Source organism: Ixodes scapularis, unplaced genomic scaffold (genome assembly GCF_016920785.2).
Source record: "Ixodes scapularis isolate PalLabHiFi unplaced genomic scaffold, ASM1692078v2 PGA_scaffold9__187_contigs__length_104089568, whole genome shotgun sequence".
In the NCBI taxonomy this organism is placed as follows: domain Eukaryota; kingdom Metazoa; phylum Arthropoda; class Arachnida; order Ixodida; family Ixodidae; genus Ixodes; species Ixodes scapularis.
In genome coordinates, this window is record NW_024609884.1 from 54,060,480 (window position 1) to 54,087,401 (window position 26,922).

The window sequence follows — 26,922 nt, forward strand, 5'->3', positions numbered from 1 at the left end:
GTGAATGAGCCCTTAGGTGCCCGTTTCCGGCTTGAGCGGCGTCACCGTCGCCGTCGCCGTCGGCGTAACCGCGCGTTGCATTATGGGTAAATTTTCCCGCTAAATTTAAAGGAAAGAATTTCCCCGCTAAATCGAACTGCTCAATTTAGCGAAAAATTTTCCCGCTAAGTTTAGCGGAGACATTTTTTCTCTAAATATAGCGGGGATTTTTTTCCGTTAAATATAGAGGAGAAATATTTCCGCAAAATTGTGCGGGGAACTTTTTCCGCAAAATTTGGCGGGGAAATTTAGCGAAGATTTTCCTCTAAATGGGAGGGGAGCAGGAGAGGAGGAGGCGAGGGGAAGGAGGGGAGGTAGGGCACACCCTCCCCTCCTCCTCCTCAAGAGCTGCGCTCTAATTCGGCATTACAGAAAATCGTAAACGTCTTTCAATTTTTTAGGTGCTACTTTCACGATAACGTCCAATTGAATAGACGTGGGAGTATCGAATTCTTACAGTATATGGGTCCGCTGATAATCCTCTTTGGAAACCCTCAGAAGCTGGAAAAGCGAGATATCAGAGGGCTTGAAGTATCTATTCGAACTTGTATGTACACAAAAGCATTTGCATTATATAACGACGTTAGCATTGATGTGAGTGTCCTTATTTAGAACGCCTCTTTAGCGTCTAAATTTTCCCACAACAAACGACGCAGCTAGCCAGGCCGCACGAGCTGGGATCTTGCTGCTACTCAAACTGTCTCTCGTTCATACAACTGTTGCTTGGGCAAAACTTTGAAAATTATATACCTACAAAACTATGCAAAATACATCTCGGAATTCGGGGAGCAATGGCGTTGCCAGGGGGAAGGGGGGGGGGGGGGGGGGGGAGGAATGTTTAAGGGCTGAAACATTCCCCGAAGTTTCAACGTTTCTCTTTTTCCCCCTTTCCCCTTTCCAGTGTCAGTTTGTGTGTGTGTGCGTGTGTGTGTGTGTGTGCGTGCGCGTGCGTGTGTGTGTTTCGTTGTTTTCTCAAGGCAATAAAAATCTTATGTGTTTCTCTTTCTGTTCGACAACCCAGTGCGGCAAGGGGCCGGGCCCACAACATTCCAAAGCAAAACGAAGATGACGACCCTGTCCGTGGACTGCGTGAAAAACGCAAATCCGGCTCCGGCTCTCCGAAGAGCTCTCGCCAAGCTCGGCCGTTTAGCCAAAGCCTTTCTTCAGGCTCGCAGGTGCCAATGCCTCAGTTCCCGACGTCACAAAGGCCGCGAAGTCCTGACCTCCAAGGACGCTGGCCTCGCCTCGGAGAATGCAAGGGGCTTGACTAAAGTCTCCCTAACCTTTGAGTTTCAAGGAGAAAACCCTATAATGAAAACAATACGACGAAAATTCAAACAGTTTAGGTGTTTTTTTTTTTTCTTTCTTGTTTTCGTCCCGTCTTCCTTTTTTTAAAGTTTACTAGCCTGCACTCCTTAATTTTCAGTAATACACCAACCAAAATGTAAAAAAAAAATCCCCCCTAATAAAAAAAAAAAAAAGGAAGCGAGAGAAAAGTGGCCGCATATGCACCGTGGAAGCAACTTTGGAATGCTCAATGTCACTTGGTTTCAAAGCGTACCTAGTTGACATCTTTAATCGCTGAAGTGGGTAATGTTTATAATCTTCCGCTCAGCACGTGAGTCGTGGAAGTACTGAGTTCAATAGCCAAGCTGTCACTTGAAGCTTTTTTCACTAATGATTATTGACCTACAACCACAAACGTGTCATCAAGGTCATCAACATATTCGGCACATTCACGTCTGGCAGCATCGTCCTCCCTTGGCGAGAGCGATGTTGTGGCCAACGGCGTCGGTCTCTATGTCGCAAGCCTCGACTTGCGACTCGCAAGCCTCTCAGCGGTGCAGGCAACTTGCCTTTGCACGGAGAACTTGTGTCCTTATCTAAACCGCCTGCTGCAAATCCTGGCCACCACGCCCGTTAGCACCGCTGAAGCGGAAGGTTTGTTCTCGAGACGCCGAAGACTGAAATCGTACTTGAGAGTTTCAACGTCCCAAGAGCGCTTTCTACTCCGTTCTAAGTTGAGACTAGAAGCTCCGCCTTCAGCGCGAGCTCGCTGACTTCCGCAGTGCTTTGGTGCTTTGGTTGCGCGTGCCTGCGCGTTCACACTTGTGTTAGCAAGGGCAGAAAGCTCGCGCTGAAGGCGGAGCTTCTAGTCTCAGCTTGAAGGGACCCTGCAACGACTTTTTGACTGGTTCTTAAATTGCACCGAACCTGACCGCACTGAACGTAAAAGAACTTTTCTTTTCTCGAATTTCGCTTTATTTCGAAAGTTTCGTCGGAGGCGTATTCGTCACAGGACGATTTGTCACATAGGAACATTCGTCACAGGATGACTCGTCACGCGGGCAACTGGTCACATCAAGCGGGCAGGGGACGACAGTAAGATGTAAATTTCAACAACTGCCCACATTCCCTGATAAGGAGTTTCACGACTTCCCACTGTGACATACCCCAATGGTTCGAAAATCTAATCTTACAATACTCAATGTAGAAAGGTTTTGGCACTCATCCGCTTTTCCTTGGAGTCTTCAGCAGGTTGATTTCTGTTGGGTGCCCCGCGTGCATATGCTGGCTTGAACGAACAACAATCCGACTGGCAGCCAAATCAGTTGTTACTTTTGCCTTGCATACAACCCTTCTGCGACAAATCCAATAAGTATAAGTATTCCTTCTGTTGAATGCGTACGAGTACCCCTCATGATGCAGCATTGCTCCACGTCTTTCTGTTACAGTGACCTCCATCCTTTCGAATGCACTCCGAGTTCAAAAATAGTCTCTCTTATACGTCCTCCGCCTTTACAGTTCGGGACGGAACCAGAAGTCAAAGACGTCGGTTACAAATCTTTCGGCCTACAAGTATTCGAATTCTTTTTTCTTGTTTTTCGTCGTGCGAGGTTGTTGGAAATGGGCTCCGCAAGAGGCGCCAGCCTGCCTATGAGTGTGCAAAAATGACTTGCGTATTAAATTGTGGTTGGAGTTTATTTTTTCTCTATGTCACCCCCTAGCCAGGAAGAGAACTGCCAATGCTTTACCTTCAAAAATGACTGCTAGAGCTTTTTTTACTTTTGTCTTTGAGAGCACTGCACTTAACTCGTGGGCAAGCATTTCAACCAGCAAATCCCACTGTCCCTGGTCTACGGAGTTGTCTGGTCAATGTATGGACTGTGCCTGTCGTGTACGCATTGCCTGGTCAGGTTTGTTTCGTCCGGGAGAGGGCAATAGAATAACTTCACTGAGGCAGATAAAATCAAATTTTCACAAACAAAATGTCTTGAAGCACAATTTCGATGCAGTGCTGCGATTTCAATGAATTGTGTCCACCAGTTATTGAATTGAAGAAAGCAGATGTCAAAACCGCATTCACACCGCAGTCTTACTGCTGAATCTTCGAAGACAGATGCGCCCACAGATGCCTAATTCACAGGTGTGCTAAAGATTTGACCAATAACAATTATTATAAACCATTACTCATCTACCTCCAGACTCAAAATTTACAGACCCTCATTATTTGGAAGCATACCAGTGTCAACTATTGCTTCAGCTGTGCTGTCATGTAAAAGAACCTGGTGAAGAAATTCGAAGCTACCAGAGGAAGCTTTAGTATGCCGCCATTGCCTGCATTGCTAGAGGGCTGTGAGCATGTCTTTCGACGGCATATTTATGGTGCTAATCTAGTCTGCACATGCCTAGAGTGACGGAGAATTTGCAGTACCTGTCACCACATTTGGCGAGCTTGTGGAATAGGGGCAACAAAAAAACTTTAAAATTGCATTGAACTGTTTATTGACGATATCTGAAATTCCACACCATACTTCACGTTATGAAACACACATTCACATGTTAAAAAAACTACACAAAAAAAAAAGGGGGCGGGGACTAAAAAAGTTGGAAGGGGAAAAAAAAACCTCTCATTGTCTGATGCAATGTTAAACAAATGAGTTGCAAAGTCTGCAACATGCTTTGCTCACTTAACTCTCGCAACACCGAGACTTCGTTCAGAGGGTTGATGCTTCGACAGTCGTGTCAGCGTTGTCCACGACCCATGGGTGAGCCATAACTTCATCCAAGCTTGCCCGCTCCTTAGGCACTTTTTTCAGGAGCTGTGGAAAAAAGGCACAACGCAGTTATAGTCCACTGCGAAAAAAAAAATAAAAATACACACACACATATCTATATGTGTGTGTGTGTGTGTGTGTGTGCGTGCGTGTGTGTATGTGTGTATATGTATATACAGGGAATGGGCAACATACATGCAAATATGTATCGAAATACAAATACAAAATACTTCGTCAAAAATGTATTTAATTAAAAATCTAATTACATTTCCAAAAAAGCATTTAAATACAAGATACAAATACAACCAAATGTATTTGGTCTCCTCCAAATATTTTTCCAAATACATTCCTCAAAATTTGGGTCAGCGACTTTAGGGCACCTGCAACGGGTTTCTGGGTATCTCATTTTAATTTTGCATCGCACACTCGGGAGTTTGTGCGCGAGGCTTTTGTAACGTAATAGAACTATAATCACAAAAAAAATGTAATCAGCTTAGACGTAATAGGTGAAAAAAGTACAGAGCTTCAAGCAGCTTTTTTTGTCGATTACATTTTGGTATAGACCAACAAAGAACCGAGACGACCAAGATGCGCAGCACTAGTTAGATAATGTTTTATTGTTGCAACTCGCGCCAGTTACGAAAATCTGGACGACCCGCGCATTTAGAATGTTCCAGGCAAAAATATGGATGGAAATCAGGCTGGAGAACATCACAAGTTGTCACAGGCACTTATTTAGCCAGTCTGCCTGTAAACGTCGATTTCGTCACTATTCTTGCCCTGGACTAGCACCGTAATCACGAAGTCCCGAAACGTTTGTGCTTGATTGAGAGACACTGCATTCGGTGCAGAGCGCAGTTTTCTTCCTGCTCTGGACAGTGCTTTTAAAGTAAAGCCGGAGGAGAAAAAGAAAAAAAGCCCCATGGCCGAATAAAAGGTGGAAACTATATCTTACAACCACATGCATAAAAACAAGAATTGTCGTGACAATAAATCTGAGAAATGTATTTTCGCCCACAAAATTGTATGTAATTACAATTGTATTTGAAATACCCACGTTTTAGTATTTAAATACACACGTCAAATAGATTACCCAATTAGTAATTAAATACAAATACAAAATACACAAAGTATTTGAAATACGTATTTCAAATACTTGTATTTGAAATACTGCCCATCCCTGTGTATATATATATATGCCGGGTGTTTTTTTATTGGTACAGATTTGGTTTAAAAAAAAAGCCGAGAAAGCTACACTTATGCGGTTTGTGCGAGTGAGTTATGCGCCCAGGGGGACATTATGTGGGTGGCTAATCTTCGCGATAAGCCGTCTAATTAATAGAAATTCAAAAATTAAATTTTTAATTAGTCAAAATAGACATATGGTTCCAATTAGAAACTTGCTGAGTGTCGTCCAAAGCCCCTAGATCAGTAATTTTTAGAATGACTGAGCGCATGAGAAACGCAGTAGTGCGCTGAAGTTACCACCCGTGGAGCAGGTACAAGACTGGGGCTAGATAAGAGACCGAAAAATTGCGCGGGCGCCTTACCGAAACCGCTGGCCTTGTACCTGCTCCACGAGTGGTAACTTTAGTGCTCTACTACGCTTCTCACGCGCTGAAAGTCTTTCTCAAAATGACTGATTTAGGGGTTTTATACGACGCTCAGCAAGTTTGTAATTGAAACCATATGTCTATTTTTACTAATTAAAAAGTTAATTAGTGAATTTTAATTAATTAACCGACTATAATGTCCCCCGGGTGTATAACTCACTCGCACAAACCGCATAAGTGTAGCTTTAATGTTCTTTTTTAAACAAACCCGCAAGAATAAAAAATACACCCTATATATATATATATATATATATATATATATATATATATATATATATATATATATATATATATATATATATATATATATATATATATATACATATATGAGATACAGCACAGATGACCATTCCATCCTAATCTCGACGGACTTCTGTGCCGACTCTCATTATTCGGGACAATCTTTATTGTACCCTCAATTTTGAGGGGCGCTGCAATGATTTTATTGACAGCGTGTAACTTTTATTTCGTTCACCTCACCTAGCACCAGTAAAAAAATAACCTTCGCTTTCCCCTAGAATAGCACAAGTTCATGTAAATTTAAAGCAAACAACTGACCATTTCTCAACCTGCAGTCACACAAGGCGGCCAACCGCAGCATAACGTTTCATGAGGTATACTGTAGTGAATTAGCAAGTTGTGCAATTATCTGCTTTGTTTAGAGCCAAGTTCTATTAACCTTGTCTGAACACGAATAAATGTGTCAAAACCAACGAAACCATGCCTTCTCTGCTGCTTCCGTGACGAAGGGGCAAAACGCTCATTAACATGCTCATCTCTGATCCGCTAGCCACGGACAACATCAGCGACGCCAATCGGTTGGGCTGATCCGACATCATTGAACCAAAGGTTGAAAAGTGTTCTGATTCGAGAGGAACACCTCCGGACCACCGAAGAATGAGGAGAGTTTGTAAATGTGTTTGAGAACACGACCAGAAGCTCTCCGTGTGTCACGATCACGTTGCTGCTCACGCGACTCGGAAGACGGTGATCGAGCGTTCACGGACACCAAACTAATATTTGTTTAAATTTTAAAAATAAAAACTAGAGGACATAAGCAAAAACAGTCTTCGCTTTTTTTCATTCTAAGGGTTGTGGAACCAATTCTCACAATTAATGTACCGTATTTCCAAAATCATTACAGGGCCTCTATAATTAACTTGGAAAAACACAAACAATTTGTGTTGCAACAAATGATCCGTTTGTAGAATTGTGAGAAAATATTAAAAATTTCTAATAGTAGTTTCGAATAATACGCTATTTGATATTCGCTTCGAGGCGAGCTGCAATATTCAAATTAGTGCGAAGGCATTTAAGGGACAATGAACGCATTTTCGTATATTTTTTTGGCGATTGAACTGGGTTCCAGGCACGTCTCAGGCCACGATGCCCAAATTTCAGCCGAAACCGGCGCTTGTGTGCTGCGCAAATCAATTAAACAGTCGCGGTAATAATCGTACCGGGATCGACTGGGGCGACGCCCCGAGAGTTGCGGGAGAAGCGGAGCTCACGTGACCGATGCAAGGCCAAGAAGCGCGACGTCACAAGAGACGCGTCAGCGACTGGTCGAAACGAGTGACGTTCCCTCGGTCACGTTTTGTTCGCGATTTTTAGGAGTACTGTTCTAATTTCTGCTTGATTAACAATGAAAAGTATAAATCGGACCGGAAATGATTACTAAACCGTAAATAAAACAGCATAATTGTTTTTTCTCTTTCCTACGCTGAACGCGAAACGGGCAACGAACAACTATGAGCAAAAAAATAAAATAAAAAAAGAACACGGTTTCAGATGTCGGTGTCGTTTTTACTTTGGGAATATGGTCGACACGGTACTCGAAGGATTCTGCAAAATGGTAGTCATGCCGAATTTGTGCGTTGTAGATGGCTCTTCTAACGGTCGACTGAAGACCAATATTTGTTCGGGCGACGCTAGTCTTCACGTGTGGGTTGCTGTTCGTGTTCTTTGACGACGAAAAGAGGTCCGACTTTGGTGAAAACCAAAAATGGTGCTGTTTATTTTCTTCTTCTTGGGGAGCGTCCCCCGCGGAGGAACCGGGTCCCGGAACGGCTTGGTCGCTGCCGCTTTCCCCTCGGCATCTCCCCCGTGTCCCTGCCCTTCGGCAACGCGACATTCTCGTTTCGCCCATAGAGTTATTTTAATGTACGCTAGAGGTTCAACTGGCGCTAGTGTCTATGCGACTTCCGTGACGCAAATTGAAGCAGACAGCAACCAGACTACTTTTGCGGTGCTCCTGTGCATTCTCATGGAAAAACGCGCGTGCATTTTGTCTCTTCGCCGGAAAATAACACGGAACACTTTGGTTATTTGGGTCGTAAAGAATAGTATGTACCTTGATTAACATCGTAAAAGTGTAATTGCTTTAGTTAGCGCATTTTTCTTCATTAGTGAACAATGTTTAACTTCGCTACATTTCAATCCCAAACGTGTGTTCTGCAGCACGCATGTAAAAACAAGCGACGATTCAAAGCAAAATTACAATCGAAAGGAATATAGAGTGTGTTCAAAGCTCGCCAGCATTCCGGTGACGCTTATATATTGCTAATATGACAGTCCTGTCACTATATGAAAACGACCCCGTCGTGCATGAGCGGATAAAAGCATTCAAAACGTAAATAATAAAGCACGTGGGCTATGAAAGGTGTCTCTTCGTATTGTTTTTTCTGCCCGGTAGCTTTTATCGGGCACTTGTTCTCAAAGATTTCCATCTTGCTGGTGATATTTTGAACGTAGAAGTTCGCACAGAGCAGAAAGAATAAAGTGGTACTTACTTATTTAAAATCGGAATATATTACGTGGCCTTCAAGTTATTTTGATCGTGCATGCGCGGGTAGTTACTGATCCAGTGTTACTGCGTAGTTCTTGCCGTCTCCCTTAATTTCCAGATGTCCTTCGTTCGTTTGGCACGTATATCCCCCATGCTGAAATGCGCCGAGTGTCCGACAGTGCACATAAATACACGTACGAGGCCGTTTTAGCACCATTTTTAATGCGATGAGTTTGAAAGAAAAACGCCGTAACTGACCAATTATTTAGTCGGCCTGACGGAGAAATGTTCCAAGCTACCTAGTACGTACGAATTATTCGGGATATTTGCTCTTTTGATCGAGCGCAGGGAGAAAATGCACTCACACTTTCCCATAGAAATGCATTACCGGAAGTCAATTTTCGACTGGTTGCTGTCTGCTTCCATTTGCGTCAGCACACTAGCGCCACTTGAACGTCTAGCGTACATTATAATAACCCTATGGTCTCGCCCACGCGAATGTTGCTCACTACTTCAGAGCCTGCGGGCCGCTTGTTGCCGGCTGGACGGTCTCCGCCGGGTGATGGCAGAGGCCGCCACACACGTACTTCCGTTCCGTTGGTGTTAGGCAACGTTACTAAACGACTCAGTTGGGAAACTGCCATAAAGACTGCTCCGAAAAAGTGGTCCCGATCTGTCCTCGAGATCCGAGCAAATGGCGAACCCAACACCGCCATTTCTCCCGCAGCGGCCACTCGAGGAACCGCACGTGACTTCTATTTTGGCTTTAATCGGCCATTCTGGCGCCGAAACAGATACAGCGGAAGAGGTTACAGAGGCGCCACCCCCGTCTCCCCAGCGGACGCGCCGCGAGTTTCGACCGAAGTTAAAATGCACCTAGGTCGGGACGCGCTACCTGAAAGCACCGCTGAGGCATGGTTGTATAAAAACTATATTAATTGTGCCGCAAAACCTTGCAAACTAAAGATTTTAAAATCTTTAGTTCGCAATCATTTTGTACTAAACTCCAATAAATTTCATACAAAAGGAGTCTTTTCCGTTCGTTTTTAGGCAAAAACATGCTTTCAAAAAAAGCTTAAGGTGACCACAGTACAGACAAATGATAAAGGATGGCGCTGTTGTCGTATTTAGCTCGGTTTTGGTGGACGCCAACGGCCTAGGTTTCGACGGCGAGTTTCCCAACTGAGTATTTTAGTAACGTTGGTGTTAGGTCCCTGAACGGAAGCTCGAACTCGCTCGCGAGAGCGGCATTGTCGTCCATGTTGACAGATTCGACGAAACGACCGCGCCACCGCGCTGCTATAACCCACCGCGGTAACCAGAGTCTCGATCTCCTAAATACTACCAATACCGACTATTCACATTTGACGCCACTCTCTACGTCACCTCCGTTTTCTGAGGCCCAAAAATGAGAATGGAAATAGTTCAGTTTCGGTTTCTTCCGTTCTTTGGTAGGCACAGAAATACGCATCCCAAACGTCTACAAAAAATTAGGCAGCGTGCTAGGTTCCCAAGAAGCCTAGAAACACCATTTAAAAAAATTAAATAAAATCATCTTCATTGACCCTTTAACTGTCCCATGGAGCGAGCCGACGTCATCAGCTTTGAAGAAAACGGCACCTTAAATCCTTTCTCCAAGTGAAGTCAGCTGTGAAAACACGCGAAAAGCCTAGCCAAATGGCCACCTAGGTTCCCCGGTTACAAAAAAGGGGAGTAAATCTGATGGATTTCGGCTTCGGTCCCATTGGCTGGCACGCGTCGACGAGGCTCCCATTGGCCGCTGCGCGTCAGTTTCAACAACCGCCACCCCATGGCGCTGCGTGTCCGTCAGCGCTAGAGTTCCTGTATAGGCTCCCTACGGGAGCCAGAGTTGCGCATTTGTTTTCCCCGCGCCGCCACGCCGCTATTCGCCGAGATCCATCACGTGAGGAGCAAAGCATCCGTTGGCGTGCAAGAAAGCCAACTTTACGGTCGCTCCGCCGACGTTTCTCTTTCCCCGGCGTATATATCCCTGCTTTCCGCCTCCTCTTCCTCCTCTCCTGTTTTCCATGCGCGGCGGCGCGCGCGGCGCCGCTATTCGCCAAATTTAGTCACGTGAGGAGCAAAGCATCCATCTCGTGCGGCAAAGCCGGCGCTACGGCCACCCTCCGAGGCTGAATGCGCAACTCTGCTACCGTAGGTAGCATATACAGGAACTCTAGTCAGCGCGCCAGTAACACGAAACGTCCAAGGTCGAAGCGGCGAGGAGATGGCGCGCCGTAGAAGAAATAAGGGAGCGGAAGAATGACGTGCATGCTTTCGCATTCACAACTCATAAGAAGTGCTTAAGTGTACCTCGAGCCTTTTTTTTTTTTTTTTTTTTTTCTAAGCGTTAATCGCGGTGGGTTAGCCCCGTTGAGCGCGCTTCTTACCAAACATGGGTGCACTGCAGAGAAGCAACACCCGCGAAAACGATCTCTGCGATGCATCGGTGCTGGGTAAGAAGCGCGCTCAACGGGTCTAACCCACCGCGATCAGCGCTTCGAAAAGTACAGATATTGCAGTCACGTGCTTAGGAGAAAAGCACACCTTCAAAAAGGGATGATGCACGCGCGCGCCTGGTGTATTTAAAAAAAAACGAAAATTTCGTTAATGTTGACAACTTCATTGCATAACTTTCAAAATTAAACTGTGGCTATTATCCAAGCGTAATGAATGGTATGCAGAGATGCCCCGACAACCTGCGTTCATCATTCACGATTTTTTTTTTTTCATATTCGAGATTGAAGAAAGGGTATTCGCACATAGCAAGATTTATAAATCCCTTCGAATAGGTATAGCTATAACTGGGCACCTCTATAGATTTAATTTTGTATAAATTATGTCGTTTGCTTGCCATCCCACTGAAATCATTGTCCTTTCTGACGCCACTGTCCATAAATATTAGTGAGATTAAAATATGCTTAGCTTACAAATGGACACGTGGAAGCTTGGGAGCAACTTCCAGGAGTTCAGCTAGCTTTTGGTTTAAAGCCCGACCTTCAAAATGGTTTTCCGCATGATAGAAAAATTCCTTTCGCCACCCTTCCCATTTCCCTTCTCCCACTGCTACCTCGAAGGCCGGACAATCTTTTTGCTGTTGCATCTTGTGGCTGGATACGCCGGGATTACCCAGCCCCGAAATGCAGCAACAAAAGGAGTCCCCAGCCATGAAAGGCTGTACAACACTAGAGCGCACGACACTTGAGCGCCGACATTAGAGCGCCGACCGTATACAGCGCCACGACGTTAGCGCGCGCGACATGAGAGCGCCGCGACGTTAAAGCGCGCGACGTTAGAGCGCGCGACTCGAGAGCGCAGCGACATTAGCGCGCGTGTCATTAGAGCGCCCGTAACGAGAGCGCACAACCAGTCCAGCGCGAGTGGCCTGACCCGACCGACCACTTGTTCGGACATCGCGTGTTTTATGTGAAATCGGCGGGGATTTACGCCGCGGCATTCAGCAAGGGCATTGCGAATGAGTCGACGAAATGTTTGCGTGTGACAAATCAAGTAGTGTTACAAAAAGCGGACAGCAGAAAAAAAAGAAAAAAAGATATGAATATTTGTAGCGTTCATTTCCCAAGAAAAAACAAAACAAAAAAACATTGCAGCTGACCTAGCTTCATCAGTTTTTTTCTTATTTTAAATGACACAATCGACCTCACTAATTTTTATTTTAAATTATTTTAAAACGTTCAAATGGAAAGAAGCAACATGTAGCATGCTTCCCCGTATTCTGGGTTTTTTAAAATCAAATTAGGGAAAGGAGCTCTCGTGCCAAGTGCCATACACCAACCATTCATATTGTCAGAAATGACAATTGTATTAAACACTTAATCTGGGAATCTGTGCTGATAATGAAAATTAAATATGCGTTGATGTCAGGGTAGCAGAGGGATGGAGCGCTGGTGCGAGACCAACAGTATGCGATGCGGCAGGCACAGTAGTCTCAAAGCTTCCACAAACATTCTGCTCCAAAAAAAAAAAAAAATCTTGTATTTCAATTAGTCTGGATTCTGATAGCAAAGCTTCTCCCTTTGAAACATGTATGAGGTAAGGGACACGGTATGGTGTTTAATTCACCTTTTGTCTCTGTCACCCTATACAAAATGGGCAGCGGAAAAAAAATCTTGTATTTCAATTAGTCTGGATTCTGATAGCAAAGCTTCTCCCTTTGAAACATGTATGAGGTAAGGGACACGGTATGGTGTTTAATTCACCTTTTGTCTCTGTCACCCTATACAAAATGGGCAGCGGAAAGAAGTTCACCGGAAAACTGACGGGTGCGAAGGAAAGCTCACCTTCAAAATCTAGCAATCAATATAATTTTAACAGTCGAAATTCGGGTGCAAGTTTTGTTTAGGTTCATATTTAGAACGCTCTTGTGCGCACTTTGCTTTCCGTTGATGCTAAGTTTTTGATCGCGCATGTTCTCGGGGAACCCCAGAAAAATGGCTTGATTTCTTAGAAAAAGTCGTACCCGTTTTAGTTTTATTCTTCATAAAGAATTCAATCAATTAAAAATCACCGATTCTCCGATCCGATGAGTTGCAAAATTTGTTCTGTCTGTGGAGCCGCGGGTATACATCCCACATTTCGCGGTGTTCGCTCAACTGGGGTGCGCTTTCGTGTAGCGCGCTCAACTGGGGTGCGCTCTCGTGTCGCGCGCCAACTGGTCATGCGCTCTCGTGACATGCGCCACGCGCGCTATCGCAGCGCCCTCGTGTCGCGCGCTCCAACGTCGGCGCTCTAGCGTCGCGCGCGCAAAAGGCGCTCTCCCGCCATCAAGATAGCAGTGGTAGAGGGGAAATGGGAAGGGTGGCGAGGATTTTCCTACAGGTCGGGATTCAAGCAGGGTGTAACATTAGTGAAAGGCTTGGAGAAACTATTGGATATTCGATTAGAGAATAATTGGCCAAAAACACTAGTGTTTGCTTCAAACTCAAAATTCACTATTTGCACATGCCCGTCCATCTGGAATGAAACCTGAGTCAGTGTCATAAGGAGCACTCCGTCAGCATGCAGCGACAAGACAAACCTTTGACAATCTCCTTCGGTGTACCATTGCCAAGCACTCACCTTGGTGATGAGGTCCCTCGCTGGTTCGCAGACGAAGTCGGGAAACTTGATGTCGGCAGCGCAGATGCGGCGGTGAGTCTCCCTGGCCGTCTTGCACTCGAAGGGCGGCTTGCCTACCAGGAACTCGTAGGTGAGTACGCCAACCGACCAGATGTCCACCTTTTCGTCGTACACACTGACACTGACATCAACCATCTCGGGCGGCAGGTAGTCCAGGGTGCCACAGATGGTCGACCGCCTGCGACAGGAGGCACCGCTCAAGGATATCCGTCTTAGCAGAACACTACCGCAATGTAAGGATCACCAAACCCTTCCCACGACTTGCTGCGCCCCCATTCTCTGTTTTTGCTCACATTTTTCCTCACATATCCCCAGTATAATTCAGTGCTGATCAACACAAATGTCGGCACGAGAGAAGCGCGTATTTAAATGGATGAAAACGAGGGGAATTGAATAAATGCCCGGAACTATGAGCCTTGGCCGTAATCTGGAAAAAGAACAGTATTCCTATGTCAATACCAATTTCAAAAATACGCTTCAACTTGCACAATAAATGCAACTGATATATGTCCTTGTTCCATTTCCTCAATTCCAAGATCATGTTTCATGCAGCCATCGAAGCCGAGCGCTTGCTTCTTGCGTCCTTATCAAATACCTTTCTTCAATGTCCACCACCAGCACCGTTCAGGCACCATTCTCTCAGAGACAAAAAAGCACCAGAGAACATCCGAAGATTTTTTTTTTCCACAGACAGATTTTGGGGAACCTGATCTGAGAAGCACTCGTCGCCATCTGCTACGAGCTCCACGCTGACCAATGAGAAGAGCTCTAACCTGGAAGACGGCGCGTGCACGGACCAGCCGAAGTCGGCCATCTTGAGCTCCCCGTTGAAGCCTAGCAGTAGGTTCTCTGGCTTGATGTCCCGGTGGATCACCCTGTTGGCATGGCAGTACTTCAGGGCCACGCACATCTGGTAGATGTACTGCAACGGGAGTCGAATAAAAACTCAACAGGATGCGGAGCAAGTTTTGTATCAACTCGCCCCCCCTGCTGCTTGCGGTGTTCGCCTCACTTGTTGCCATCCCGCGGCGGTAGGAAAAATCAGCTCCTTGATTCAAGTTTTCACCTCGTCAAAATTAAGCATGAAATAATAGCTCCATATTCGTAAACATTCAACAGGATGTGAACAAACACGGGCATCAGTTGTTTTTACACATGCTGGTTTTCGAACAAAATGCATTTATGAGGCTCACATTTCAATTTTTTAATTAAAAAGGAACAGCACAACAGACCAAGAAGAGCAGACAAAGACACCACGGTATTTGTCTCCTCTTCTTCGTCTGTGTCGCGAAGTCAGATGATGACGACCCACCTTTCTCCCCTCTAAATGTTCATCAGCTCTAAAATACTGTCTTTTATGATTAAAACCCGAATTCTGAAAAGATAATCAATTCGGCACACTCTTATTCTTTCGGCTTAAACCGAGAACACCAGATCTTAGTTGCAGAAAACTGACTTCACCGTTGTAACGTGGGCCATAAGCGAGGAATACATATTAGAATTCTGCACGCAAAATATTAAACAGACCGTAAACTCTGATTGTGTTGAAAGGGCCCATTGCCTGGGACGGTTCTCGGCGGAAGCAAATCGGCTAATAATGGTGAAGTTTTCCAGATTCAAGGAAAAAGATCGGATCTTAATGTCTGTTCCATTGCTTAAGGGGACGACACCTTTCGACGCAGGGGAAGACTTTTCTTTGGACGTTCGCATTGCTAGAATAAAACTTCTACATTTTGCAAAAGAAAAAAATATGTCTTACAAGCTGTCGTTTAATAAGCTAAAAATGAATAACAGGATATTTGTTTACAATCCCCTACCACCCAGTGTAAAACAACTGACAGCATAACAGCGAATGAAACAAAATCTAAGCCCTCCTGTCCTGATCGGGTCTTATCAAGAATCACGGATAAAAAAGGCAGTGTTTTTTTTTTGTCCACTAGCATCCGCAGTGTAATCCCTAAACATGATTTACTGTCATAATATTTGTACGATAACGATACCGACGTTGTGATCTTAACAGAGACTTGGCTTAAACCTAGTATACTTGATAAGGAAATATATGACTTCAACCCACAGACTTCCGCAGACTTCAACATTTATCGCCGTGACAGAGGTATCAGGAGGGGAGGCGGTATCTTAATAGCTTTCAGAAAAGACATTCCTTCATGCATGATAAAAATTGATAAAATACATCGATATGCTATGGATCTGTCTTTATACTTCAACACTTCAAGAAAACCATAATTCTTGTCTGTTATCGACCACCCAACAGTGAGTCATCCTTCTGCGATTCATTTCACAATAACTTAAACCTGGTCCATTGCGACTATCTGAAAGCCGACGTATTTGTACTTGGTGACTTTAATTTTCCATCTATTGACTGGTCGACACTTTCATGCCAAGATAATACTGAAACAAATTTCGTGGATATATGCCTAAATCTCAACCTCGTACAAGTCGTATCCGCCAGCACGCGCGGAAACAACATTCTGGACGACTTAGCACTAGCATCAGCACCAGACGTAATAACCTTCTTAACCTGCTGCAACGGTTTCAGTGATCATAAAAGTATGAATCTGAAATTAAACTTATCTACCTCCCGAAATCTGCATAGTGTTAAGCTGATAAAAGATTAGAGCAAAGCTAACTACGACTCAATCAATTCAAGACTCCTGCACTTTTGTTCTTCGTTCACCGCGGGCTTTCATACTCCTGCAGTAGAACATAATTGGAATATGTTTAAAATAAATTATCTGCGCTCATTGACGCTCATATTCCCCTTGTTTCATTCAATTCGTTCCAACATCAGTCAGCCCTGGTTAAACACAGGACTAAAAACGCCTCGTAATAAAAATAAAAGAATATTCCAAAAGGCAAAACAATCCATTTCTGATGCATTGTGAGCGAGGTACTCTAGCTGCGAAAAAGAATATATTGCCTGTCTAGAAGACTCAAAGAAAAGTACTTTAAGTACGATCAGGCACGTAGCCATAATTTTTTTTTTTTTTTTTTTTTTTTGGGGGGGGGGGGGGGGCTACCCATGACAAAATGCTGTATGAGGGGGAGGGGGGAGAGGAGGTCATGCCCCCCCCCCCTGACTACGTGCCTGCTTACGATTTACCTGCTCTGCTTAAAAATAATCCAACCAAGTTCTGGAAAAATTTATCACCAATCGAGTCTCATGATAAGATATTTCTTATTAGCAATTCTGGTCAACTCGTACCCGACGCGAGCTGCCCAACGGTCCTCAATACTTTCTTTACGTCTGTTTTCACAACTGAGGACCTAAGTAATATTCTGTTTGTACCAGAGCTAGACTACCCTTTTATGGAACCCATTTTAATCTCGCCTGCAGGAATTCTAAAACTCATCAATAACCTTCAAATCTCAGCATCCGCGGGCACTGACAAGATTACCTCTAAAATATTGCGTAATACTGCTTACTTTTTGAACAATCATTATCTACTGAATCCACCCCTTATGACTGGAAGACCGTGCCAGATTTTAAATGTGGCAGTAAAAGCTCACGAAGCAATTATTGATCCATCTCATTAACAAGTGGCCTCAAAGCTATTGGAACATGTTATTTTCTCAAATGTCATATCCCATCTTGAACAGAACAACTTTTTTACAAATACAGTACGGACTTCATAAGGGAATCTCATGCGACAACCAACTTCTTGAGTTCACGCACGATATACATAGTAACATGAACCTAAACACCCAAACCGACGCCATTTTCTTAGATTTCTCCAAAGCGCTCAACCGCGTGCCGCATTGCCGTCTAATATCTAAGCTCTCCTCCATTCGCATTGCCGATGTAACCTCCGGGGTGACGCAATGTACTGTCCTAAGCCCTCTTCCATTTCTAATATACAGTAACGATCTTCCGCAGTCACTAACATCCTTTTTGCTGTCGATTGTGTACTTTACAGAAAGATCAGCAACCCTGACGACCACTTACATCTCCAAAGTGATATTGACCGGGTGGTTACAAATGGCAAATGACCTTTAACCGTCAAACGATTTTAAAATCGAATTTCATCCATTGCGCGTCGTAAAAGGTGTGAAAATAAAACCAAAACACAAAATAGAGAGCCAAAAGAAATTCGCTATAGAACTTTTAAAAGAAAAACGGACTCTTTCATACCTTCTTTCATTCAAAAGCTGTGCCTTTTCACTGCGATGCATCCGCAGTGCCAAAGCACGTTAGCCAAATCCACGTCGCCTATTAAAGAGCCTAACTCACCAGCATCGCGATCATAAACATTAAATAGCCGGCGAATGTTACTTAAAAGTTTTGTTAAAAAATATTATGATCCACATTTTGTAGAATAATTAGCGATGTGACGGAAATTGCCGAATTTCATAATGCTTCGAGTTATGCACCATCTATCGTGTGGTAAACAATGCAAAAGAAAGATAAGACTGCGCCTGCGCTTTTTCACTATTGAAATCGTGCTCCAACTCCTCCTCTCTGCTGAAAACATGTCGTCGGTGGTGATCGTTGACGTGGTCGGCGAGGTGTTCCACGTAAAGCGCTGTCGTTGACTGAATTCTCGTCGCGTGTCGCGATAATAACCCAACACGTCCTAGAAGGGAAGATCCATCTACTCTTGCGGCGATGTTGTGGCGGCACCCTCAGGACAGCAGAAACGCTCGTGCCGTCGTCTTTGTTTACTTCGACCAGAGTAGTGCTTTCTTAGAATTTGTCTCCTCGAACATCGCCCGGATTTCTTATTTTGCGACTTTCATGCATGTACAGAAGTTCAAGATATTACTGGTGCGTACTGTATTTAAAGGCGCGTATGAAGGATTCTAATTTTGACGCGTTTTCATCACCCGAGAAAAGTGATTAGTGTTAGCATTCCTTGAACGATCGCAACGTCTATGTAATCACTAAATCATATTTCTGCGTTGCTATATCTCTGCTAAGATTATATTGTCTTTCGCAATCGTAGAAAAGGTGTGTGGTGAGATTTGTATATTTATCAGTAAAGTCGTATTTTAAAGTCGTGATCGTTAGACGACGTCGAACTGCATCTACTAGATAACAGAAAGTATAAAACAGAGAGAGGACGAAACACAGACGAGTTCTGCATCTTCTTCTTTTCTTTTTTCATCCACCCTGCCCTGCGAGCCTATTATAACAAAATAAAAGTTAATAAAGCTTGAGCCTATAGAAAACTCTGTGCATTTTCTGCTACGCCAGTGAGTGACAGCGCGTCCCCTTCTTTTTAGAGATACTGCAGAAACGGCGAACGGCGGCGGAGAAGCATCTGTCGTGCTGACGACCTGCTGTGCTTCGTACCGGCGTATGGGGCCAGTCCCATGCTGTCTAATATCTAATTGAATTTCGCTCAGCTGCGATGTGTCCATGTCTATCTCGGTGATGAGAGTCGACCAGTCAGAAAGTATGTCGGTGGCATCGGCGCCATCAGCGCAGTAAAAGCTACCGGCACACCGTCAGCTCGCCGCAAACGCTCCCATTATCCTATACTGTCCGGTGCCATAATACATCACGACTGTCAAAATTATGCCGCGGCTTGTTTTGTTTATGACTTGGAGGGGAAGAAAAATGATATTTTAATAATTTTTCGTGCAGAAGTTAATAAACCGTGTTCGGAGCTCAGTGAAAATTGAAGGTTTAATGTAAAAGCCCTATGGGGGGGGGGGGGGGGGGGGGGGCAAAAGTAAAAAGGTCGTTTCATGGTCCTTTTAACAGAGCAAAATCTAAATTTTTTCCTTCAACTGTAAGCACGCAAACTCAGACTTTGCCAACTTCACTCAACAATCCTCCCATCATCGCTGTTTCTGCTTATCAGTTCTTCGGTGTTGAACTAACTTCTAATCTTTCTTGGGTTTCCCACATCAGCGAGTTTTAGAATAGGGGGCCCCGCAGCTTTGGGTGCCCCAAACAGCTTGAGGCGTCCAACTGCGCATGCGCAGTTCGACGCCCCAAGCTGTTTGGGCACCCAAAGCTGTGGGGCCCCCTGTCCTAAACTAGCTAATAACACGAAACCGCTAAAGCACCCCTGCCCTCGATTACTTGAAACGCAATCTGAAATCTGCGCCCTCTCACATCCGCAAATTATCCTATGAAACCTATGTTCGCCCGAAATTAGAGTACGCCTCCGCTATGTGGGCCCCTCACCAAACCTACCCTATTTATCAAATCGATTCCATTAAAAACCGAGCTGCCCGCTTCATTTCTTAGTCATATTCGCGTTTCGACTGCGTGTCACTATATAATAAAGCAAATTTATTCTATGTGTCTACTGGAAACGCGACGTAACAGTTCTCTCCTATGCTTAATTCACCGATTATGCCACAGCCTCGGTGGGACTTGGCTCTAGCATCTGGAACCCCTGAGCAAGGAATCACGTAACTTTAACTCTAAGAGTTTTGAACGCATCTTTGGGACATCATTATCATTCAACAATAATTCTTCGCTGACACGTGCCATCAAGCTCTGGAATGATCTTCCAGTTTCCGATCCAACACTTTTTCGTTGAGTTAACCATTTATATTTTAGCTAATTAAAAATGTGTGACGATGGTCTTTCCTTGGGAGCTGGGCACTGTATCTATATTTTGCATTACTCGAGATGTTAACGGATGTGTGTATTATTTTTAGACCGCAGCTCTTAGGCGCCCATTTCCGGCTTGAGCGGCGTCGCTGTCGCCGTCGGCATCGGCGTAACCGCGCGGTGCATTTGGGACGCGTGACGTCACTGGTGACGTCATCGTGATGACGTCCTCCTCATCATCACAATGACGTCACTGATGACGTCATCGTCATCATAACGATGACATCACTGATGACGTCATCGTCACGTGTAACGTCATCACTGAGGATGGCGATGACGTCATCACGATAACGTCAAGTGACCTCACGGGGGTCACGTGAACCCGGTGACGTCACGTGGCTCCCGTAAGGTCACGTGACCCCGGCGACGTCACGTGACCCCCGTGAGGTCACGAAGGTCACGTGACTTCCCGAGGGTCACGTGACCTCATGGTTACGCCGACGGCGACGGCGACACCGATGCCGCTCGGAGGGAGGAATAGGACGCAGGATGAGGAGGCGAGGAGGAGGGAGGACGGGTATACGCTCCCCTCAGTACCTTTCCCTCCTTCTCTTCAAGAGCTGCGCTCTAATTCGGTGTTACAGGGGGTCGTAAGCGACTTTCATTTTTTTGTGTCATTATTAGGGATGCCGCGAACTTTTTTCGAACCGAAGTTTCGATGATCGAATCAAGTGGGTTGAAAGGTTCGAAATATTTCGAATTTTCGAACTTTCCATATCGAGAAATTCGACAGAAGTCGAAATTTTGAACTTATTAAACTAAGAAGTTCGACGCTTTTCGAAATTTTGAACTTATTAAGCTGCAAAATGCGATGCTTGTCGAACTTTCGAACTTGATAGACTAAAAAATTCGATGTTTTTCTAACTTTCGACTTTCTTGCACTAAAAAGTTCGAAGCTTTTTGAACTTTCGAACTTCCTACGCTAATAAATTCGATATTTTTCTAACTTTCGAACTTATTCATCTAAATAATTCGAAAATTGACGAACTTTAGATTCCTGAAAAGTCAAAAGTTCGACGAACTTCGACCTTTTAGGGTAAAAGTTCGAAGTTCGTCGAACTTCGAAAGACCGGCGGGCGGTTTTATTTGGATTCAAGCAGTGAGGTATATTCGTAATTTTTTTTTTCGCGATTTTGCATGCAGTGCCGCATTCCTTGCGAAAGACAATGCCGTTTATTTCAATCATCTGGCATGCTTGGTTTTAAAGAAATAGATTCCCGAAGGAGCGAGGAAGGACGACGGTTTTTTTGACAATTGTCGTTTGTGCCATACTTGAAGCGCGCTATAGCCGAAGCTATTAATGGTAGAGATGTTAAACTTTTTTAAGAATGATCTATATATAGCCTAGGTAAGTGTCGTCTTAAGATATGATTATTGTTGTTCAAGACAAGTTTCGAAGAAATATCTAAACATGTACCTACGGGCCAATATGCCCTAAACTTGGTGATTTTTTGCGCCTACATTGTTTGAGGTATCGCATTTAAATTAGCACCAGAGACAGTACATATCATGACCATCCGCAGAATAAAAAATAATGTATTTATTGTTTTTTCACGTTAAGGAATAAATTAACTCATGGGAGAAGATATCTAATATTGTTCAAGTTCAGCACGTCATAAAAAATTAAAAAAAAAATCTCGTTTTTTGTTTTTGGGACGTGTTTCTTTTGGCCTGTACACATATTAGTGGGGGAAACTTGTTTCATAGTTCTCGGCCTCTGAATATGCGAGAATACAACATATCCGGCGGGTTCTTGATAGGTTTTTTTTTTTTTTTCCTCTCCAGCTTTTTATTTTTGTATTTGTTGTTATGTTTATTTATTGATTATTTTTTTACCAATGGCACAGTTATTTAGGTCGAAAAGACATAGCTTTGAACTTCCGAGCCAGCGAGCATTTGACTAGTAGTGCCTTCTGACAACGAGTTTCTAACAATGACCATCTACGCGATCTTTTAGGCCCGCTTCAGACAGAGCAATTTCACCCAGCAACATGACGTCGCAACACCAGAAACACGGGCCGCCCGCGTTCACACGCAGCAACCGAATTGCTCCGACTTGCCATCATCATCATTAAATTTGATTTTTCTTGCACTATTTAGACGCCCAGCTACGCGCTAAAAACGCGTTCTTATATCTTTGAACGGCGTTGAGAATACTAACTCATTTTTCTAAAACTGCTTATTTCCGAAAACGATCCATTTCAAACCAGAACTAAGTCTTTAGCTGTCATCCTCACCACCACAGGGGTGTCACGTGAAAATATCGCGTCTCTGATTGGCTGCGGCCGCTTCAACCGTCTTCGAATTGCTCCGAGTTGCTCGCTTGTTCGAGCCGGACCCGATCTCAGCAATTCGCGTCGATCTAGGGAAAGCTAGGGAACAACCCGCCAACAACCTCAAAATTGCTGAAAAAGTTGCCCCGTCTGAAACGGGCCTTATGCAGTGAAGAGCGACAGTAGCTATACATATGCATAAATAATTTCAGATTAAAATAAGTTTGACCATGCCCTCTTTCTCCGTATTTTTTTATTTAACAGTTCGAAATATCTGGGAGGGAAGGGAGAAAGACTGGAGCCTCCCCATCCCCCCGTTTTTCCTCTTCTGACGCCACTACAGTGGCGTCGGAAGCGCAGGGCTGAATTTATCAGCACTGCGTGAGTGTTCTTCCTGTATATGCGTAAAATTGCTTTTAAGTGTGTCTGATCTTGTGCGCTGTGAACCAGTATCATGAAAAAAGGGGACAGGACAACGTCTCAAACTCAGCTGTGTTGAGTTTGAGATGTTGTCTTGAGCTGAGTTTTCAGCTGAGTTGAGTTTGAGACGTCCTGAGCTGAGTTTGAGACGCTGTCCTGTCCCCTTCTTTCTGCCTTCTTACACTTTTTCTTTCAAATTTCATTCCCAGTCTCAGTATTTTGCATCTTCTACAAACTAAACTTATTATATGCCAGCGTCACTCGGGCGGCGTTCGATCGGATTACTACCAGCGTGCAAGGGGGTAGGGAGACAGTTTGCCAGATCACTTCAAAGTTTTTCTGAGCCTCAACCACCTGCCTGCCCCTGGCCGTTTCGAACTGGATGAGTATTGTTAAACAGTGCGTTCGTGTGATCACTACTTCGTGATGCACGTTAATCACCCCCCCCCCCCCCCCCCCGGGGCTGGCGGTCACAATTACTGATCTATGGTCACACGTCACTCTGCACTGGCAAATATTCCAGCACATCCGGGACACTCGTCGTCTCATCTAATTGCCTGACCAACTTCGCGCAGTCTAAATATCACACCCGAACTTTTCTAAACCTAATTTCATGAAAATCAGTGAGGCGTGAAAACGTTATTTGAAACTGAAGCTGTGGCGGAACATGAAAACCGGACCTCGAACTTTGTGCACTTGGACTTGAAAGAAATTCGAAACCTTCGAGGTTTTTTTTTTTTTTTTTTTTTTTTTTTTTTTTTTTTTTTTTTAATTTAGTTCTAAAAGAAAATCGGAACCTTCAAACTTTTCGAACTTTATGTAGAAAAAAATTCGAAATCTTCGATTTCATTGAACTTTATGTCTATAAGAATTCGAATCGTTCGAATTTTTCGAATTTCAGATCCAAAGAAATTCGAAACATTCGAATCTCTCGAATTTCAAGTTAGGAAAGTTCGGAATCTTCGAATTTCTCGAACCTCAAGTAAACAAATATTCGAAATAATCGAACCTGAACTTTTAGAAACCGTGAAAGCTTTGCACTTTTCGAATTCGAAAGCCCACGATTTTGGAAAGTTCCGAATTTTTCGAATTCGAACCTCTGTACGGTCGAAAATATCGAAACCTTTCGAATTCGAACATCAGTTCGGTTCGAAAATATCGAAACCGTTCGAACTCGAACCTAGGGTAATTCACGGCATCCCTAGTCATTATGTGATTTACGTCACCCAGCTGCGCAAATGCTTCAGTTTATTTCGATGCGTGCAGTTGCATTATTGTTTGTATGGAGTCGGCGTGCTCAATGCCATTCCTTATCCATGTTAATCAGACTGTATAGTCCCCCCTCATGTAATGCCGACAGGCCTTTGAGGTATTTTGAATAAATAAACAAATAAAACAATTCGGCGGCATATGCAAGAGATACTCACAGTGGCAGCCCTCTTGTCGTCAAACCTCTTGGCTTTGATTAGCTGCTTGTACAGCTGTCCTTTGGGTGCGTACTCAAGGATCAGGATGATCCTGGTCTTGTCGTGGAACCAGCCATAGAGTTTCAAAATGTGCGGATGCCTGGATGGGGACACAGGCGGAACATGCAGATTATGCAAAGTTTTATGAATACATCATTACAGATTCTTTTGCACGCACGGTAAAGTGGACACTCTACGGGTTCTAGCTTCACGAAGAAAGTTACACTGACACTAAATATTTCAATTGTTTTTTTTTAAGCAATATTGCCTTACTTTAATCATTGCAGATTTATGTGGACCTTTGGCAGAATTAGTAGAAAGACCTATAGAGTTCAACAGTTGTATCCTTTGAACATACATGTCATATTTTTCCTCACATTCGCGTAGTTAAAAAAGTGAATAGCAGATACGATCTTTACTTGAGTAAAAAAAAAGTTTCACTTTCCTTGTGAACGGACATAAAAAAATCGCGGGCGAGCAAAACAAAAGGATCTATACATTTCAAGCTCCTCATTATACTAAATACTAGTATACACTATCGTATCGTCTAATGAAACCAACCGATCATCACATTAAACCTGTCCACCTACCAGCCACATGTTTTGCCGAAACCTTAACAAACTCCGAGCTTCCATGGAAATGATATGTGGAAATGATATGGGACTCGTACAGAACTGTGAGACTCTATATGCTGCCGTTACGGGCGGAAGGTGGACGCGATCGAAAACACATAGTACACAACTTGTACTGACGTCACTTAGTCAGACACAATAGGGAAAAAGGTGCGTGAGAGCGTAGCTTCCGTTGTGTTAATACGACACCTCTGGCCACCAGAAAGAAGGGCAGACAATGGGGGAAAGGGTGCATGGGAGCGCAGCTTTCGCTGCGTTAATGAGGCTCTTCTGGCTATCAGAAAGAAGGGTGGACTGACGTCACGTGCAAGACTGGGGAACCAAATCCTGTGTCTTTTATGCGCTGCTACCCCAGAGAGACATCATGGGCCCATAGACAGCCATAGGACGTGCATGGGACATTGCGACCTCCCGAGGCCGTTCGCAGAACAATCTGCTCTGTTAGGAACTGAAATCCTTTCATTCGCTTCGCTATTTTATTATTTTTATTTATAAATACTGCAGACTCATGTCAGAGTCCAAGCAGGAGTGAGCGTGACAAATATAAACATAATATATAACACCGAGAAGGACATCAATACCAGCCGCAAGACGTAACAACAAAGTAAACTCGTAGGAAAACATCAACGACAAAAACATTACAAAACAATCACACGAGCGCAACTTTCAAATGTAAATAAATTCTTCGACATTGGCACTTTCTACTATGTTTTTTGGCAGCTGGTTCCATGCGGCTAATGTCCAAGGAAAGAACGAAAATATAAATGTATCATTGTGCGCACGAAACTCCTGAATCATTTTGCCATTGTTCAAACGAGTATTTGCGCGCGATACTAGGTTTACGTAAATACATTGTTTTAGGTGATTTAAATCATTATATATTATGTACAAACGTTTTAACATATTTTCTAAGCGCCGGGTTTGAAGCGTTTCAAGTCCGAGAAAACTGGTCATTTCATTCCGGCTGTCCGTTCTTTTTTACCGGCAAATGAATCGAACTGCAGTCTTCTGTACTCTTTTAATTTTATATATTTTTGTAGTGTGAGGGTCCCATAAACATGAAGCATACTCTAGACAACGCCTGACTAAAATTATGTAGGCTGCAAGCTTCACCTGCATCGGGGTTCCTGAGAGCTTACGTCAGAGGGCCCATAGAGCTAAGAGCACTGGAGCAAATATTATCGATGTGCTCGTTCCAACTCAAACATTCTGTAATTGTAACACCGAAGTATTTAACTGCCAATAATTCGTTAATTGCTTCGTCTCCAATAACGTATGAATACATTAAGTATGTTTCTGTTTTAGTCACATACTAGTAGGACAGAACACTAATCAACATTTAGAGACATTCCCCAGTTGACACACCAACTTAAAATATTTTCTAGATTGTCACTCAGTCTTGTTTAATCGACTTGTGATTTTATTGAGGTGCATAAAATGCAGTCACCAGCGAAAAGATTAGCTTTAATTTCAGGGTCAAGAGCGCTTGCAATGTCGTTGACATACATCAAGAATAAAATAGACCCTGAATATTTTTTGGGGGGGCACCCCCGATGTGACTGGTAGAGTGTCCGAACAGTGGTTATCAGTCTGTACATAGTGAACTTCAGTGTCTAGGTAAGATTTAATAAAATCAATAAGTTTAGTGTTAATTCCAATGGCGTAAAGCCTTTGCAGGAGTCTATTGTGCGGCACTTTGTCAAAGGCTTTGGAAAAGTCTAAGAACACTGCGTCAACCTGATCTATGTGATTATTGCAAGCGCGAAGTCGTGACACGTATAGTAATCAGCTGCGTTACAGTTGATGCTCCGCGCCGAAAGCCGTGTTGAACGTCTGATTATCCTTGCTGTATAATGGCAAAGAAGAGAGTATTTATTTTTAAGT

At 43.8% G+C, this 26,922-nt stretch overlaps 1 protein-coding gene across 9 annotated transcripts in view; it reads right to left on the reverse strand.

Moving 5' to 3' along the window:
* Window positions 1-3,810: 3,810 nt before the first annotated feature.
* The window catches only part of LOC115332676 (aurora kinase A), a 46,399-nt gene continuing 23,287 nt past the window's right edge, over window positions 3,811-26,922 (reverse strand). For 4 of the 9 annotated variants that reach the window (XM_040499274.2, XM_040499272.2, XM_040499271.2 and 1 more), the window contains exons 4-7: window positions 24,368-24,506; window positions 14,432-14,580; window positions 13,599-13,836; window positions 3,813-4,142 (exon numbers count right to left, since the gene is read on the reverse strand). In XM_040499274.2, coding sequence (XP_040355208.1) covers window positions 4,038-4,142; window positions 13,599-13,836; window positions 14,432-14,580; window positions 24,368-24,506 — 631 coding nt within the window. In that variant the 3' untranslated portion in view covers window positions 3,813-4,037. Of the gene's footprint in view, window positions 4,143-13,598; window positions 13,837-14,431; window positions 14,581-24,367; window positions 24,507-26,922 lie in introns of all 9 variants that reach the window. The other 5 variants (XM_029995086.4, XM_042287201.1, XM_029995087.4 and 2 more) reach the window with 2 other exon arrangements.